Source organism: Culex pipiens, chromosome 2 (assembly GCF_016801865.2).
Source record: "Culex pipiens pallens isolate TS chromosome 2, TS_CPP_V2, whole genome shotgun sequence".
Lineage (NCBI taxonomy): Eukaryota > Metazoa > Arthropoda > Insecta > Diptera > Culicidae > Culex > Culex pipiens.
In genome coordinates this window covers 172268537-172284953 of record NC_068938.1, presented here as the reverse complement: position 1 = coordinate 172284953, position 16417 = coordinate 172268537, and the positions used below count along the sequence as shown (strand labels likewise).

The window sequence follows — 16417 nt, the reverse complement described above, 5'->3', positions numbered from 1 at the left end:
AGGAATAAATTTGAAGTGAACACAAGAAAAAATAATGTAAATTTGGAAGCTTTAATTTTGGAAGGTTGAATATTACCTCTTTTATGATGTAATATTACCTCAATATAGACTGAAAAAGTGACATTACACCAGAAAAGTGGCACATTTCCAGAGGTAAAATTACACCTTTTTTCTGACATAAAAGATGTACCCCTTCCCAGATGTAATATTACCATGATTTTTTTTCTGTGAAGATGTTTCGAAAAAAATGATTTTGTATTAATTTTAGTTGGATTGTTTAAACTAGAAAATGTTTTTAAACATTAAATCAAAACTGATTATGGCTTTGCAGGTATTTTTCCATGTGATGCTCAAATTAAACAAAATAATCATACCCATAATCGTGAATTGTGTTTACGAGAATCACGATGAAATTTATTCATGAGTAGGATCATTTGCACTGTAAACGTGAATATATTCCTTAGTGGTTCTCAAATTCATGAACACAATTCACGATTTCGAGAATTGACTTTTTAGTAAATTACTAAAAAGGAAATTGTCGTTTGGTATGAAATCAAGTCATGATAAGTGAAAAAATGTTATAGTAGATGCACTGATACATTGGTTAGAAAAAAATCATAAAAACATTTTTTCATTAATTTTGTACAGATATTTCAGATACAATTCGGTAGCTAGGTGTACCTATCGAAGAACGAGTTGACAACGACGTTTTGACAAGCAAATAGTTTTGCCCACGTGTGTGCTCTTGTAACTTTCCTCCGCCCCCTCCCTGAAAGTGCTTCACCTTCGGCCCTCACCTCAACACTCTTTGGGGAACATTTCCATGTAACGCGGTGGTGCTCTTTACTGTGTCGAAGCAGGGCCCCTGGAGGGGATTCAGCTGGACACAAATCTGGCCAAGTGGAGCACAGCTTCAGCGCACTACTTGACACCCAAAATCGTCTTGAATGGTGTGCTCTGGGAAGTTTGGAGGAGAAAAAGTAAACTTGATTTAGAATGCTTTTGAACGGCGCTATAAATTCGACCATGTGACGAGTACTTTGGGAGGGGAATAATTGATGAACCTTGGTTGAGATAGTTTCAGACGAGGTGCAATTTGTCAACGATAAAACTATTGAAGCATTTTGTTGGACGGGTAGTAGAGAATTTGAGTTTTGGTTGAATCAATTTACGAATAAAACGATTGTATTTTCTCATGTTTTATTGTACCTCAAAGACCCAAAAACAAAACTCAACCAAAAACCGCAAAAGCCACCACAACAACACATAAAGATCCTGCGACATTTGAGAACCCATCTCATCGATTTCAGCCGACACGTGACACGTCTGCTGGCGGGGTCGTAAAAAAAGGTGACGCGCCCAACAATTCACCACCACCCCATCGACCAATGTCTCCTCGCACAAATTGCAAAAGGATTTGCTAACCGCGGTTTGGATTTGTCCCTTTTTCGGGGGTGCCAAATGTTGGACAATAAATTTTCATGTCCTTTACACGGTCGTTGGCTTTGGATTGTTTTATGAACGTTTTATTTCGCTGTTTGACTAGTTTTTTTTTCTGTTTTGATAATGAAAGTCTGACCTTTTTCTTTCAATATTTATTGAGATTTGTTTTATTAAAAATACACTGTTCTAAATTATTTTGACTAAAATCCAAAGTCAATTCCATTTTGTTCCAAATTTCGCCAATCAAATATTCTCAAAACAAAAAACGGCTCCATCAAAATTTCCTAGCACACTGCCAATTTGTTCAATAGCTTCATCGAATCACGTCGACTCCTGTCAGAGCGAGACAGAGCCATAGACAGAGTGAGTGAGTGAGTAGTCTGGTGGTATGCAAATTATCCCAAAACAACATTGTTTTCCCCGATATCTATTATGCTGTTAATCCGACACCAATCTGACGCCTCCAACGGACCTGCCCACCCACTCACACATACACTCTCACGTACATGCCAACACATGATTGACAGCGCGTACTCACCCAGCAGCCCTCTGGAGAAGATGTCCGGTCCAGTTGGGGGAGGCTGGAGGAGTGACTGAGGACGGTGCTAGTGGTGGTCATCCTGATTGGTTGTTGGGCTGTCCTGGCAGTAGAGATGCTTTTTAGTAAGGTTATAAGCTTGACAATTTCAATCATTGTCATTTAAGCAAATGTAAAAGGAAATTTAATCAATTCTAAATTAACTATACAAATGGAAGTAATCTTGCTTAGGGTTAGATGACACTTGACATTTTTCTTATTAATATTAATGGTTGAAGTACATCGTGAAACAATCGAAAATGTTTCACAAGTAATATATCGGCCAGCCCTACTACGTTGTTTTAACCGCAGTGACTATTCTGTAAACGGATCACATTATTAAAAATTTACAAAGGAGGAAGAATGCGTGACCATACCGTACCAAATCTGCCCTCAGAATTGAGCCAAAGTATCGAAAAATCGATTTTTGTTCATAATTTGGGTTTAAATGATAATTTTAAATGAAAACCCAAAATATGACCAAAAATTGATTTTTCGATATTTTGGCTCAATTCTGAGGGCAGATTCAGATTCAGCGGGCAAAATGACATGGAAAACATATATTTGAACATTTTTTCGAATTTCGTTAGGGTGGTCCCATATGGTTTTCTCTTGAAAATTAGACTTTTTCAAATGAAGATATCTCGAGTTTAAAGAAAAACAGTCCTGAGATTTTTTTTTCAGCATTTGTAGCGCCTTTGCCTTGCGCCTTTTCGAGATATTAATGTTTTAAATTTACATCTTTTTGTAACATTTGACCCTTAAGTCCAAATTGACATGTCGAAAAATAAAAATGTTAATTGCTTTGAATATCACTTTTCTTTAAAACTTAACCCTAACCACGTTCAAAAAACTGATTTTCGAAGGTTTGCTCAGATGCTTTCTATAAATTTGGTCATAGAAAGCGTAGATTACGAGATAAAATGTTAGTGTCTTCGACAAAGTTGCTTGAATTAGCAAGCCCAACAACTTTCTGCAAGACATAAAAAAATCCCACAAATATTCCTGTAAAGTAAGATTTTCAAAATCACCCTAATCGTGAACCACCCTTATTTTCAACCAAACCAAAAGTTGCCCCTTTCCATTTGCAAAACTCTTCTAAAGACACCAAAGCTCCAAAACGTCACCATTTTTCGGAAAATCCATTTTCCACTTAATTTTGCGATCTGGACCACTGTGCAATGTCCAAAACAGCAAATCTCAACTTTTCGAATATATTTTTAAAGACAAACACTAGTTTTAAAATAAAAAAAAAAACAATTTTGTTGAATTATTAATCCTTAAAATGACTATAACTCAAAACAAAGCACTTTATCAAAATAAAAAAATATATATAGTGGGGAATATTTGTCAAAACTGATTATTTGTGATAAACATTAAGGTAAAAATGGTTAATGAGTTTCAGAGTACAAATGTTTTTAAATTCACAGTCCTAATGATAACCTACAACTTTTTCGAACAGAAAATTCCTTCTTGAGGCACAGATTTTCTGTGGACAGCCCCCCAAATTTGTATGTTGACTTGTATGAAGAAACTAAATATAACGAAAAGTCTTCTAACACTCTGCCAGATTTCTTCTTTTTCTGTCTTGTTATCTTCAATTATTATTTTTATCCCTAAAAAAAAATAATTTCAGGTGATTATTAAATTTAAAAAAAATAACAGTTTTAAAATAACGGTTGGCAAATATTTTAAATAAAATTGGTATTTTCTTGGATATTTAACATTTTAACCATGAATATTAATAAAAAAAACGTTGCTTAATCCACCTTAAGGTGGTTGGTGCCTTCCTCACATTCATGTTGTATTTACAAATTAATTTAATTGTTTTTTTTTATATTTTTTTTATTTAAAAAAAAAACGAACATGACCTTATAGCTGTCGGCCACCATTGCTAGTACCAACCACTAGTGTCTTCCTTTTTATCTACAAGGACTTCGCCGCCCTGGGCTCCTAGTGTATGAAAGTATGGCACGGAGCATATTTACACAAAGAATTTTATTTAATTCTTTGATTTTTTTTTTCATTTAATTTTTTATAAATATTATTTTTACCAGAACAGCAATTTTCAATTCTTTTCTAACCAACTCTCCAAAATAAAGGAGAAGAGCCCCCCCTGTAATTGAATTTAAAAGTGCTGATATGCCAACATTAGGTGCAAGATGGAATTGCATGCTGTCCCCTTGGTCTTAGTAAACAATGTCTTATGAGTTATATATTTCAGCAAAAAGTTCGTGTAAATCTTTGTCGAGATAAAATGATGTATTCAGCAACATAATTAATACAGACTTTTTCAAGATAGACGCAGACACTGCTTAAGCAATGTGGCAACCGGGCGATATGCATGCTGTGCGACTTTCGCGCGTAAGCAAAAAGACCCGGCATTTGAGGTAATGCAAAATCACCCTTTTTTGCAGCTACAAAAAAACTTTTTCATGGCATAACTTTAAAAGTACTTCACTAAACAGAATAAAATTTAATAGGGTCTTAGGGGACCCCAAAATGAACAGAATAAGGCGGATCCGGCCAAAATCGGTTCAGCCAGTTCTGAGATAATCGTGTGGAAAAAAAAATCATGTCTACACGCATCCCCACAGACATTTGTTCAGAATTTGATTCTGAGTCGATAGGTACACGTGAAGGTATATCTAGGAGGTGTTTTAAGAAGTTCATTTTTCGAGTGATTTTATAGCCTTGCCTCAGTGAGGTGAGCAAGGCAAAAATTCTGAATGACATAAAAACGTTGTAAATTAGAAGAATAAAATTGCAACATCCGCCTAAATTTTTTTTTTCAAAATATATTTTTTTAGCTGTGGTAACAGCAAATGTTTGCTTTTTTACTAAATTGATAATTACCTTGAAATTCTCACTACAGATTTTATCCATTTTATTATTTTCGTGCTTTTTGATAAACATAATGCAAAAAAAAGTTTTATAAAAAAAACTATAAATATAAGCAATACTCTATGAAATCGCCTATTTTATGATATATTATTTATTCTATTCGACTAAAACTCTTCAGGGGGCTTCCGTATGACCAAAGAAGCCATTTTACAAAATTGGTTTGACCATACAAGTCTCATTGTAATTTTGCCAACAATCCATACAAATCTGGGTCGTAAAAATTTGAATTTTTGTATCTTGTATCTATTATTTTTCTGATAGAAGTGGTGTCATTGGTTAAAATTATTCAGTAAAAAACAATTACATTCTAAACAAAATTTAACTTTTTTTAAATTGACTGTTTATCAATGAATTCACAAAATATAATTAATAAAAGGTTTTTTTTTTATTTATTTAAGAGGTTAAAAAAGGCATCTTGAATGGCGACTTAAATGGTTTTGAAGCAATATTGTTGTTTTTTTTTTATCAAACTCGTAGTAAGTTTTTTGACATTTTTTTTTAATGATTGCACCATAATTTTAAATCATAATTCAAAACTTGAAAACAAAACAAAATAATAGTTGTCTTGTAACTGAACAGTAGGGTACCCAGATAAAATGACCCCCTGCTCCACAAGCGGAAAACGGATTTTTGGGTTATTTTAAGCATCTGTAAAAGTTTCGAGCGAAATTGGTTGAGATTTACCCATTGATACCCGAGCCTAAAGTCGGTGAAAAAAATGTTTTTCATACAAAAATGACATTTAAAAATCGTAATACCTTTTCAGGATCAAGTTTTGCAGCTTTGGAACGTTCTACAAAGTTGTAGAGCATTAAATATTCAATGAGAATCTAACTTTTGGGAATATTTAGATGGAAGTAGAGCACCATGCAGACCAAATCGTAAGAAAATTGTATTTTCCATACTTTTTTTCGATTTTCGGGTAAATGTTGACCAATTTTGCTCATATTTTGCCCAAAGTCCTATCGATTTTGTATGTTTTTTTGGACATTGGCCGCTCTGTAAACTGTTCCTAATATGTTGAATGACTTTAATATAGACTACCAATTGCTTTAAATTACAATTTTATTTCAATTCAGCAAATCAAAATTAGTAAATAAATACATTGAAAATTAAATACAAAAACAATTAAATTTAAATTAAAGCATAGTCAGCCATGCCAGATATACAGATAAATCAGTATTTTACAGATTTTTCGATCCCAAAAATCACAAAAATCTGTATATACAGATTTGTTTAAATTGATTATATTTAAAAATTTCAACAATTTAGTAATTGAATTCTGCTTTAACATGATTAAACAGTTTAAATCTGCTGTTAAAGTTTTATAAATGTCTTGTATAGCTTCAAATTTGATATGATACAGTTAAAATACAGATTTATTTTCAAGAAAATACAGATTTACCATAAAATAATTAGGCATCGTAGTATTTACCCACTGAGAATTTTGCCTCGAGCCTAGAGTCGATCTAGCTCGAGATAGAGCCTGAATCGAGTCGAGGCTTGAGCCAAAACTCTCAGTGGGTATGTCCACGATGTTCTAATAGTTGGTTGTAACTTTAAAAATTTTAACGGTTATAATTACTTTAATTTAATGTATATCCGTTAATTTTAATCAAAGTTTTCGAACACCCCCTGTACCCGCGCTTCACCACAGCAGATTGTTTTCGGCGAGTGAAAACCCGACAAGTGAAACGTGTTATTTTGGCAGCGGGCAATCTTTTTGGAGTTTCTTTTTTTTTTTGCACTCCCCTGACAGACGGATCCAACTGACGTTCCGACATTTTGGCCGCCAAACTGGACACGGTGCTGGTGCTGGTGGTGGAAGTGCTGTCCTACAACAAATGAAAGCTCATGAGGCAAGTTTCAGCTGGATGTGCGGATTTCTTTTTTTTTTTGGGTTTTTGTTTTCGTATTTTTGGTCGTTGTTTAATCTCATCTCAGCCGAAAACCGGCCAGAAAACACCGGCAACACGGATATGAGCATGAGGCACCACCGCGGTCAGGGGGACGAGTCAGTTATCCTTTTTGCATGAAACCGAGCGTGAATAACATTGAGGAACGAATGAGGATTGCCGTTCGCGGTCCGAGAGCTGGCAGCACTGGTTTTTGGGGGTGATTCTCTGTCAAAGTGTAAATAATTTTAATTGAAAAACACTGCCACTTGAAAAACATTTTTTTGCGAAAGTTTAAAAAATAGATTGAAATTAGGTGAAATACTGCATTTTTAATCCTGATTTAAATTTTTTCAGAGAACAACCCTTCTGGGGGGAGTTTATGGCAGCCCACTTCCAGTTGGATGAATTTATGTATGCAAGCAGATTTTCAGTCCGGAAAACTCCGGCCAGCGAGATTTTCCCTGAGCTGAGCTGGTGGAACGTGATTTTGTTCTCTCGTCACTCGGTGTCGTCGTCGTCAGTAAATCCCGAAAATTGTGATGAATGAATGACTGGGAAACGGATTGTGACCGGTCCGGTTTAAAACTGACCAGCAGGGCTAGGGGGAGATTTTGGGGGCTGGTGACCAATTAGATTATGAAAAGAGAGGGGACACGTGTGGCAGGGACAGATAGGAGCTACTGGCAAAGCCAATGTTATTCTGATTGAAAAGAGAGGTAATTGAATGAGTGAAGGGAAAAACAACGCTGGAATCAGTTTGATAGGATTTTATTCAATTGTATTGGGAGATTTGTTTATGCATTTCAATGCAATTGAAATTGAAAAACATGCAATTAATTTGCAACTTACCAAAATATTCCATTAAAAGTTTTTCGTATGTTTTGTTGAAAGAATTTATCATTTTTAGGAAACTTAAAAATAACGAAAACTTATTGAAAATAATAAGTTTAAGTACTTTGTTTCTAAAGTGAGTTAAACCATTTGCCACTTTTTAAAAACTCTATTAGGGACAATCCATAAGCCTTGAGGACACTTTGCTGGCATAAAATTCATTTCAAAAAGCTTTTTTTGGAATCGCAAAAAAAAGCTCGGTAGACCTCTTTGATACTACTCGTACTGAAAAAATCTTCTTTTTGCATCTTGTTGCATAAACATTCTTTGTACATAAGTTCTTTTAAACATGACGAGTTCTTCAACATCTATGCCAAAACAAGATTAGATCTTAATTCTAAGCGTGTAAAATTCTTTCTGTACAATTTGCGCTTGTCTATATAATAATAAAAAAGCTTGCTTCAATAAAACTTCTGATAGTATTTTTTTTCTTATAAATACTAATTGTTGCCTTTGAAAAAGGACAAAATGGCCAAAATGACCAAAATGACCAAAATGACCAAAATGACCAAAATGACCAAAATGACCAAAATGACCAAAATGACCAAAATGACCAAAATGACCAAAATGACCAAAATGACCAAAATGACCAAAATGACCAAAATGACCAAAATGACCAAAATGACCAAAATGACCAAAATGACCAAAATGACCAAAATGACCAAAATGACCAAAATGACCAAAATGACCAAAAAGACCAAAATGACCAAAATGACCAAAATAACCAAAATGACCAAAATGACGAAAATGGTGAATATGGTGAAAATGACGGAAATTACGGAAATTACGAAAATTACGAAAATTACGAAAATTACGAAAATTACGAAAATTACGAAAATTACGAAAATTACGAAAATTACGAAAATTACGAAAATTACGAAAATTACGAAAATTACGAAAATTAAGAAAATTACGAAAATTACGAAAATTACGAAAATAACGAAAATTACGAAAATTACAAAAATTACGAAAATTACGAAAATTACGAAAATTACGAAAATTACGAAAATTACGAAAATTACGAAAATTACGAAAATTACGAAAATTACGAAAATTACGAAAATTACGAAAATTACGAAAATTACGAAAATTACGAAAATTACGAAAATTACGAAAATTACGAAAATTACAAAAATTACGAAAATTACGAAAATTACGAAAATTACGAAAATTACGGAAATTACGAAAATTACGAAAATTACGAAAATTACGAAAATTACAAAAATTACGAAAATTACGAAAATTACGAAAATTACGAAAATTACGAAAATTACGGATATTACGAATATTATGAAAATTACGAAAATGAAAATGATTCAACAAAGGGTTTGAGATAAAATTCCGTTGCAAGTATTTTCTCCAATTTTGTTATCAAATCCCTTATTAATTAGCTATTTAAACTTGTATCAATTTAAAAAAACCGGCAAAGCTTCACCGGCGCCTCATAAACTTTCGAAATAGTTTAATCGAGGGATACATTTTTGTTGTAAACCATAAATTCAATTCCTTCTCTTTTAGCTTTTAAATAAAGAAAATTAGACCAGTTGTTTAAAATTATCTTTTCGTTTTTACACCACTTAAGGTAGTTTTCTAACCAGGTTACCATCAGGCACCAATTGCGCAGCGTCCATCCTCAAACGACGAAATTTCTCAATTATTGTCTCTTCAAACCACTTTTCACAGTGCAGCAGCCCCATACCGAAACCAACTGCCGTGTTCGACGTGTTCAAGTGCAGTTTGCGAGAAATGAAGACAGCAACGAGCAGCACCCGGTGGAAACTCCTTCAACCTTCACAAGAGTGCATCATTATGGAAATTGCAGTGTAAAATCTACCAATATTTTCCTCCAACTTTACCCCCGTCAACTCAATATATAATACCTACACAGTGCTCGACGAAACACGAAAAACTTTTCCCCTTCGGTTTTTCTGGACCATTGCCAGAAGTTTTATTTCTTCTTGAGGGAGAGAGAGAGCTCAATTATTGCACTTCACCACAGCTGACCACCACCTTTCTTCACCTGAAACGAGCTGAAATTCTCAAGAAAGAGGAAAACTTCGATCATCACAAAGGGGGGAAAAAAGGTGAGCGGAATGAGGAGTTTTCTCGAGAAAGTTTTCCTTTTCTCTGCACGAACACATCCGAGAGCTCACAATTTTATCTACAGAAAACGGTGACGGTGAAGGCATCAAACAGGAATCAAGAAAAAGAGAAGAAAAATATCCTTAATGTGCCTTACTTGTCCCACTTCTACCCACCAGGCAAAAAAAGGACCATGAACGATGGTGATGATGGCGATGATGACGTTGATGCGATGAGGGAAAACTATTCAAAGCTTCGTTACAGATGAATGCGAGAAGCAAACCTAACCGCGATGATGGAATGTTTTGAGGAATCACAAGCAAAAAAGTTTTGCAACCTTTCGGCAAAGAAAAACATAAAGAAAAACAGAAAGAAAAAGAAAAAAGCAAAAAGCAAAAAGCAAAAAGCAAAAAGCAAAAAGCAAAAAGCAAAAAGCAAAAAGCAAAAAGCAAAAAGCAAAAAGCAAAAAGCAAAAAGCAAAAAGCAAAAAGCAAAAAGCAAAAAGCAAAAAGCAAAAAGCAAAAAGCAAAAAGCAAAAAGCAAAAAGCAAAAAGCAAAAAGCAAAAAGCAAAAAGCAAAAAGCAAAAAGCAAAAAGCAAAAAGCAAAAAGCAAAAAGCAAAAAGCAAAAAGCAAAAAGCAAAAAGCAAAAAGCAAAAAGCAAAAAGCAAAAAGCAAAAAGCAAAAAGCAAAAAGCAAAAAGCAAAAAGCAACATTGAACGTTGAACATTGAACATTGAACATTGAACATTGAACATTGAACATTGAACATTGAACATTGAACATTGAACATTGAACATTGAACATTGAACATTGAACATTGAACATTGAACATTGAACATTGAACATTGAACATTGAACATTGAACATTGAACATTGAACATTGAACATTGAACATTGAACATTGAACATTGAACATTGAACATTGAACATTGAACATTAAACTTTGAACATTGATTAAAATGATTTTTTTTTCTCTTTTCTTCAAATATCATCAAAAGATTCCAGAATGCCCTTTTGTTTTAACCTAATTAAACGTCACAAAAGTCGTTCTCTTTTTCGTCTGACCAAATATTTATTCCCTTTGAAGCAGCACTGCTGCCATTTTCCCAGCTCCATTTGCTCACCTTAATTTTCGTCAGTCACATTTTGCGGGACAAAAAAAAACAGCCACTAGTTTTTTCTTCTTTCATTCACTCAAATTATTCCTCCAGAAAACTTTGCAAATACTTTGCTTACAGCACAAACAGCAAACACTAGCCGGCGACGGACTACAACGAAAAAAGAATCTCTTCATTTTTTCGCTTCAATCCGAGTCAGTGTTGCCAGCCGGTGTTCCATTCGGAAGTTTCACCAAGTTTTTCATGAATATTTAGCTGTGCTTCATCTTTTGGGATTTCCCTCCAGGTTCATCATCATTATCGACTCATCTGTTGAATGGGTGGTGGGTGGAAACTGAATTAGATAAATTGTAACACACACACAAAATTGTAAATTTTGTTTAGAATTAAAGAAAACTTTACAATTCAGGTTTTTATTTATTTGTAAACAAAATTACAATATTAAAGTGTCACCAAAATTTGACCAAACCACATTAACAGTGTTATCTTAGTGAAATTGTCCAGGGTACCAATTGCAAGATGAAACTCAGAACGACAAACTTTCGTGTTGATTCTTGCAATTCACCAGTCGGGCAAAAGTTTGTTGGTTCTTGGGGCGGTTTCGTTACCCGATAGTTCGACGCCGAAATTAGGACACCCTCGGAGCATTCGAAGCTTCCACTCCAGTTTGAGTACGTGCCACGTTGGAGGAAGAGGAGGTTTCTTATCACTTCTCTGTCTTCTTCGTTTTGTTGTTTTGGTGGTGAGTGACGTAATTACTAGGCTATTTGTATGTAATTAATTATTGGATCGAGTTGGCTGGTGGCAATGATTGAGCAGAACTTTGCCGTCTGACTCTAAATCATCGTGCCATACGAGATAGATTGTTTCAGAACAAGCCAAGATCAAAGCTGTCTGATACATTTGTTTTACAACTTTCTAGTGTTTGCAAATAAAAATCAGAATGCAAGTTAAATTGTTGATAGCAACAATAACACCGTTTTACACTTTTGATCCACTTCAAGTCGAGATTTGTTTCCGGTTTCACTACAGTATAAATGTGCCCAAGCAACGGTCAATCCGAATCAGTTCCAGTCATAAGTGAATCAAGATGAAGTACTCCGTTGTCTGTCTGGCCGCTCTGGCCCTATTATCATCAAAAGTTCGCTCAAACGAAGTTGAAGTAGCTGGTGATCGAGCTACCCCTACGGTTGATCATCTACTGCAAATCGTCCAGCTGAAGTAAGTACCATCACCAACTTCAAGACCTCCACACCATAGCCCCCCTCCCTTCCAGATTGGACGAACTGTTCGTCGAGAGCAGCGAACAGGTCGAGCAGCTGCTGACCGAACTGTACCATCTGCGCCAGTCGGTGGAACACGTGGCCTGGCTGACTAACAGAGTCGAGCGAGCCGTCCAGAAGGTCCAGCTGGACAACGACGTCCTGGTGCGGAACGTCAGCCTGCTGACCAGCCAAACCGAGTGAGTAGCTATTGCGTGTGTTTCAAGTCTTGAAGTGCTAATCGATTGCTCTTTCCAGCAACATCATCCTCAACCAGCAGTACTGCGCCAACCACGAGGCGCTGAAGAATTTGTTCTTTGAACTGACGCCAAAGTGTTTGGGCAATCAGACGGTACCCCCGACACCGACTCCATCCATCGCGACGACTACTGAGTCGGCTGAAACCTTACCAACGACAACAATTTCCGAAGATCCCATCGTGTACGAGCGATGCTCGCAGGCTCCATCGAGATCGGGCGTCTACCGGCTGCGCCGCGAGGACGGAACCGCGTTCAGCGCGTTCTGCGAGCAGGAACGGTTCGGCGGAGGACTGCTGGTGTTCCAGAGTCGACTGGATGGTTCCGTGGACTTTAACCGAAGCTGGAGCGAGTTCGTGGAGGGCTTTGGCGATCCCGCCGGGGAGTATTGGCTTGGGTTGGAGACGCTGCATCAGGTGGCTCCGAATGCAACGGATCTGGTCGTCGCCATGAAGAACTTTTCTGACGTTGAAGCCTACGAGAAATATTGTGGTTTTTGGATCGATGATGCAAGTGTCAATTATCGCATTAGATTTACTGCCGAAGGAAACGGGACTGCCGGAGACTCGTTGTATTCTTACTTTAGTGAGCAGTTTATGACCTACGACCATGTCTCCAATGGAAACTATAGAGACTGCATCGCTCAGCTGGGAAGTGGATTCTGGCACTATTCATGCAATTCGCAGATTGGAAGGTAATATCATTTATTGACGTAAGCTGAAGTGATTTCAGCTGATAACAACATTCTTGCAGGAACAACCTGAACGGAATCTACGGTCTGGGCAAAGGCAAGCAAGGCATCTGGTGGGGAACATTTGGCAATCTTTCTGTGCAGAACACTTCTCCGCTGAAATCGGTTCAAATGATGGTACGCTACTAATTTAAATATTGTGTGAACATATAAAAATATATGTTTAGGTACCAAAAGTTGTGTTTTTCCAAAGGAAGTCCAAAAAAAAAGTATAAGTCAAGCTCAAATGATAAAGCCATCGCAATTTTAGTGAAAAAAAAGTTATTTTTTTGTTTTCGTCATTTTCTCGTTTTTGGGCGTAGCGCGTCTCAGTTTTTATTGTCAAAAAATCATTTTTCTGGAATGTACGGGTCGACATCTTTAAAGTCTTTTTTTGGGAAATTTTCAGAGGAATCCGTTAAAAAAATTCAGACATCGACTCTTTGGTCCAGACACGGCCACGGACTTTTTCAAATGTTTGGCTGTTTTGTCAGATCTTAAATTATTTTTCCTTGAAAGTCAAACTAATCACCTTTCATTTGCTTCCAAGACAGCTGAACTCCGTGCCATGAGGAAAAAAATATGTAAATTTGTTTGCTTTGATTTTGGAAGGTATTTTACTTCAATTTAGACTGAAAAGCGACATTACACCTGAAAAGTGGTGAAAATACACATTTTCAGAAGTAAAATTACACATTTTTTTCTAACATAAAAAATGTACCCCATTCCAGATATAATAGGGTATTTGTCCCTATTTTGGGCCTTAGTACATATTTGGCTGGAATCTGCCACTTGAGCATGATACGTGCTGTCATTGTCTTCATTTTGGTGGGCAAGAATAATTCTTGTTTTTCTCTTAAATTAGAAATAAAAACGAAGTTGACTTTATAGCTGTCGGCCACCATTGCTAGTACCAACCACTAGTGTCTTCCTTTTTATCTAAAAGGACTTCTCCGCACTGAGCTCCTAAGTGTATGAAAGTATGGCACGAAGCGACGGCGCCGAATACCCATATTTACACAAAGAATTTTAGAATGCCCGCCGCGGGATTCGAACGAAAATTAGAAATAAAGCAATAAATATATCACTCTTCACTTTTGTCTAGGCAAATTGCTAGTTGCCCATTAGGTCCAAAATATTCACCAATTTTGCTTACCGCTTCTTGACCCTCAGCGTCACGGTTTTCATCGCTCGGCACACGTATGAGAGCCGTCCTTCGAACTTCGAATCTTCAACCAACGGCAATATGTCTTTGTTGATGGGTTGCACAATCCCGTTGCAAAAACAATCACTAAACTGCCACCAAATCAATAAAAAAAACTGATTGCAGTTATTTCGTACATCTTGGAAAGCATGGATATATTTACGGTACATTAGACAATTCTACAACATGTGACAGTGTGTGTGCGCTTTTCACATGTTACAGTCTTTCTTGCATATTACGGGCTTGATGTTTGACTACGCAACAAATGTTTAATTATGTTTAAACTCTTGCAGTTATGCACGTAATGCAAGCGAAATCAATCATTCAAATGTTGATTTGTGGCTTAAAACATCACAATGATTTCACATGTTTGTCGACCGAAATTGTGCGGCAGTACTGTACGAGCTGGGGCTGAACCGTACGTCAAAAAATTTTGCCACGTGCTTCGAGATTTCAACCAATCAGGAGGTAGGTCGAAAATAGGCACAAAGAAGGTCGTATCCTAGGAGCAATAGACCCAAAATAGGTACAACATTTTTTTTTAGATTTTCAGGCATAGAAAGCTGTATTAAGTATTTTTATCAAAAATGTGGTTAAGTACGAGCATTAGCAAACCCAACTTATTCATGTAATAGAATACATCAAATTAAAAGTGCTCTCGGCTTAGTACCAAAATAGTGACAAATACCATATTATCATGATTTTTTTTACTGTGCATGATTTTTTCAAAAATGTGGTTTTTGCGAAAATTAACGATAATTGACGTTTTTGGGATGACCCTAGCATGATGTAGGTCACCTTAACGGAGCCCGATCGGAGAACTTTTTTTCTCTTTACATATGTTCTTTTCACGGTCACGGTCAACACATCTACAACAACGATCCTGATGATCAACATGGAAGACAACGCAAAAAAGTGCCAAGTGATAACATTCGACAAATTTTTGTTGGCTTTGCGTGTTTGCAATGAAGTAAACATGTTATTAAAACACAACAACCTCGACGAACTAAACCGGCGGTGAGCCTTCCAATCCACAATGATGAAGGAAAGACTGATTGGATCCAAGAAAAAAACTACCTAATGAAAATATTGCTGAACTCAGTTTGAAATTGCCTAAAAGTAACAAACTTTCAAACACGCAAAGTATATTTGTGTGTTATTAAACAAATTATTGCATATTTTTAGCTTTTACTTCACATTAAAGTTGCAGAACGCACAGCGGATTACCGCGAATCGGACCGGAATCGAGAAAAGAAAAGAACACGCGAGAAACTTCCACGAAATAGGGGAAATATACCCATTTTAATCACTCTAAGCCGATCGATCAATTCTCATCACTTTTGCCGTTCTCCGCAATTAAATCAACATTTTGAGATGTATCAACAATGGAGAATTACTTGCTCACTTTTATTTGAGCTATTTGTTACTTTGGAACTGCCAAAACACTTTATGAAAGCTGTAATTCATGATCAAAGTGCTGATAGGCCGATAATAGAAATAGAAATAGGGTATAGTTCCCCTAACTTTATTTATGCGAGCAAAACAATACTTGCAACCGCACGCGTCGTCAGGTTTCGCGGGAATGACCTGTCACAACCACCAAGGCTCGGCTAGCAAGGTTGGCACAATAACGGCGCAACAAGGTGGTGTAAAGAAGGTGAACACTGCTAATTTCAACATTCATAAGATTATAAACCATTCTGAAGCATTAACTTTAGAATTTCTGAGGAAAACAACGAGTTTTTGCCTTCCTCACCTTACTGAGGAAAGGCTATAAAATCACTCGAAAAATTAACTTCTTAATACGAGCTCCTAGACCCACCTGCACGTATACATATCGACTCAGAATCAAAAACTGAACAAATGTATGTGTGTGTATTTGGATGTGGATGTGTGCACCGAAATATTCTCACTCAATTATCTCAGCACTGGCTGAACCGATTTGGACCGTATTGTTCTCATTCGATTCGTCTTAGGGTCCCATAAGTTCCTGTTGAAAAAACTATTTTGAAGAAAGTCCGGAAGATCGTGAAAAAGGTGGTTTTTGTAA

The 16417-nt window shown here is 36.2% G+C and overlaps 2 protein-coding genes across 2 annotated transcripts in view; one reads left to right on the top strand and one right to left on the bottom strand.

Annotated features, from left to right (window-relative positions):
* The window catches only part of LOC120428233 (zinc finger protein 39-like), a 487119-nt gene that overhangs the window by 27091 nt on the left and 443611 nt on the right, over window positions 1–16417 (bottom strand). The window lies entirely within an intron of this gene.
* Window positions 11972–13376, top strand: LOC120424080 (ficolin-3-like). Its single transcript, XM_039588094.2, has 4 exons — window positions 11972–12135; window positions 12191–12376; window positions 12435–13127; window positions 13187–13376. Exons 1-4 carry the CDS (start codon window positions 12005–12007, stop codon window positions 13311–13313), a joined length of 1137 nt encoding a protein of 378 aa, XP_039444028.1. The 5' UTR covers window positions 11972–12004; the 3' UTR covers window positions 13314–13376.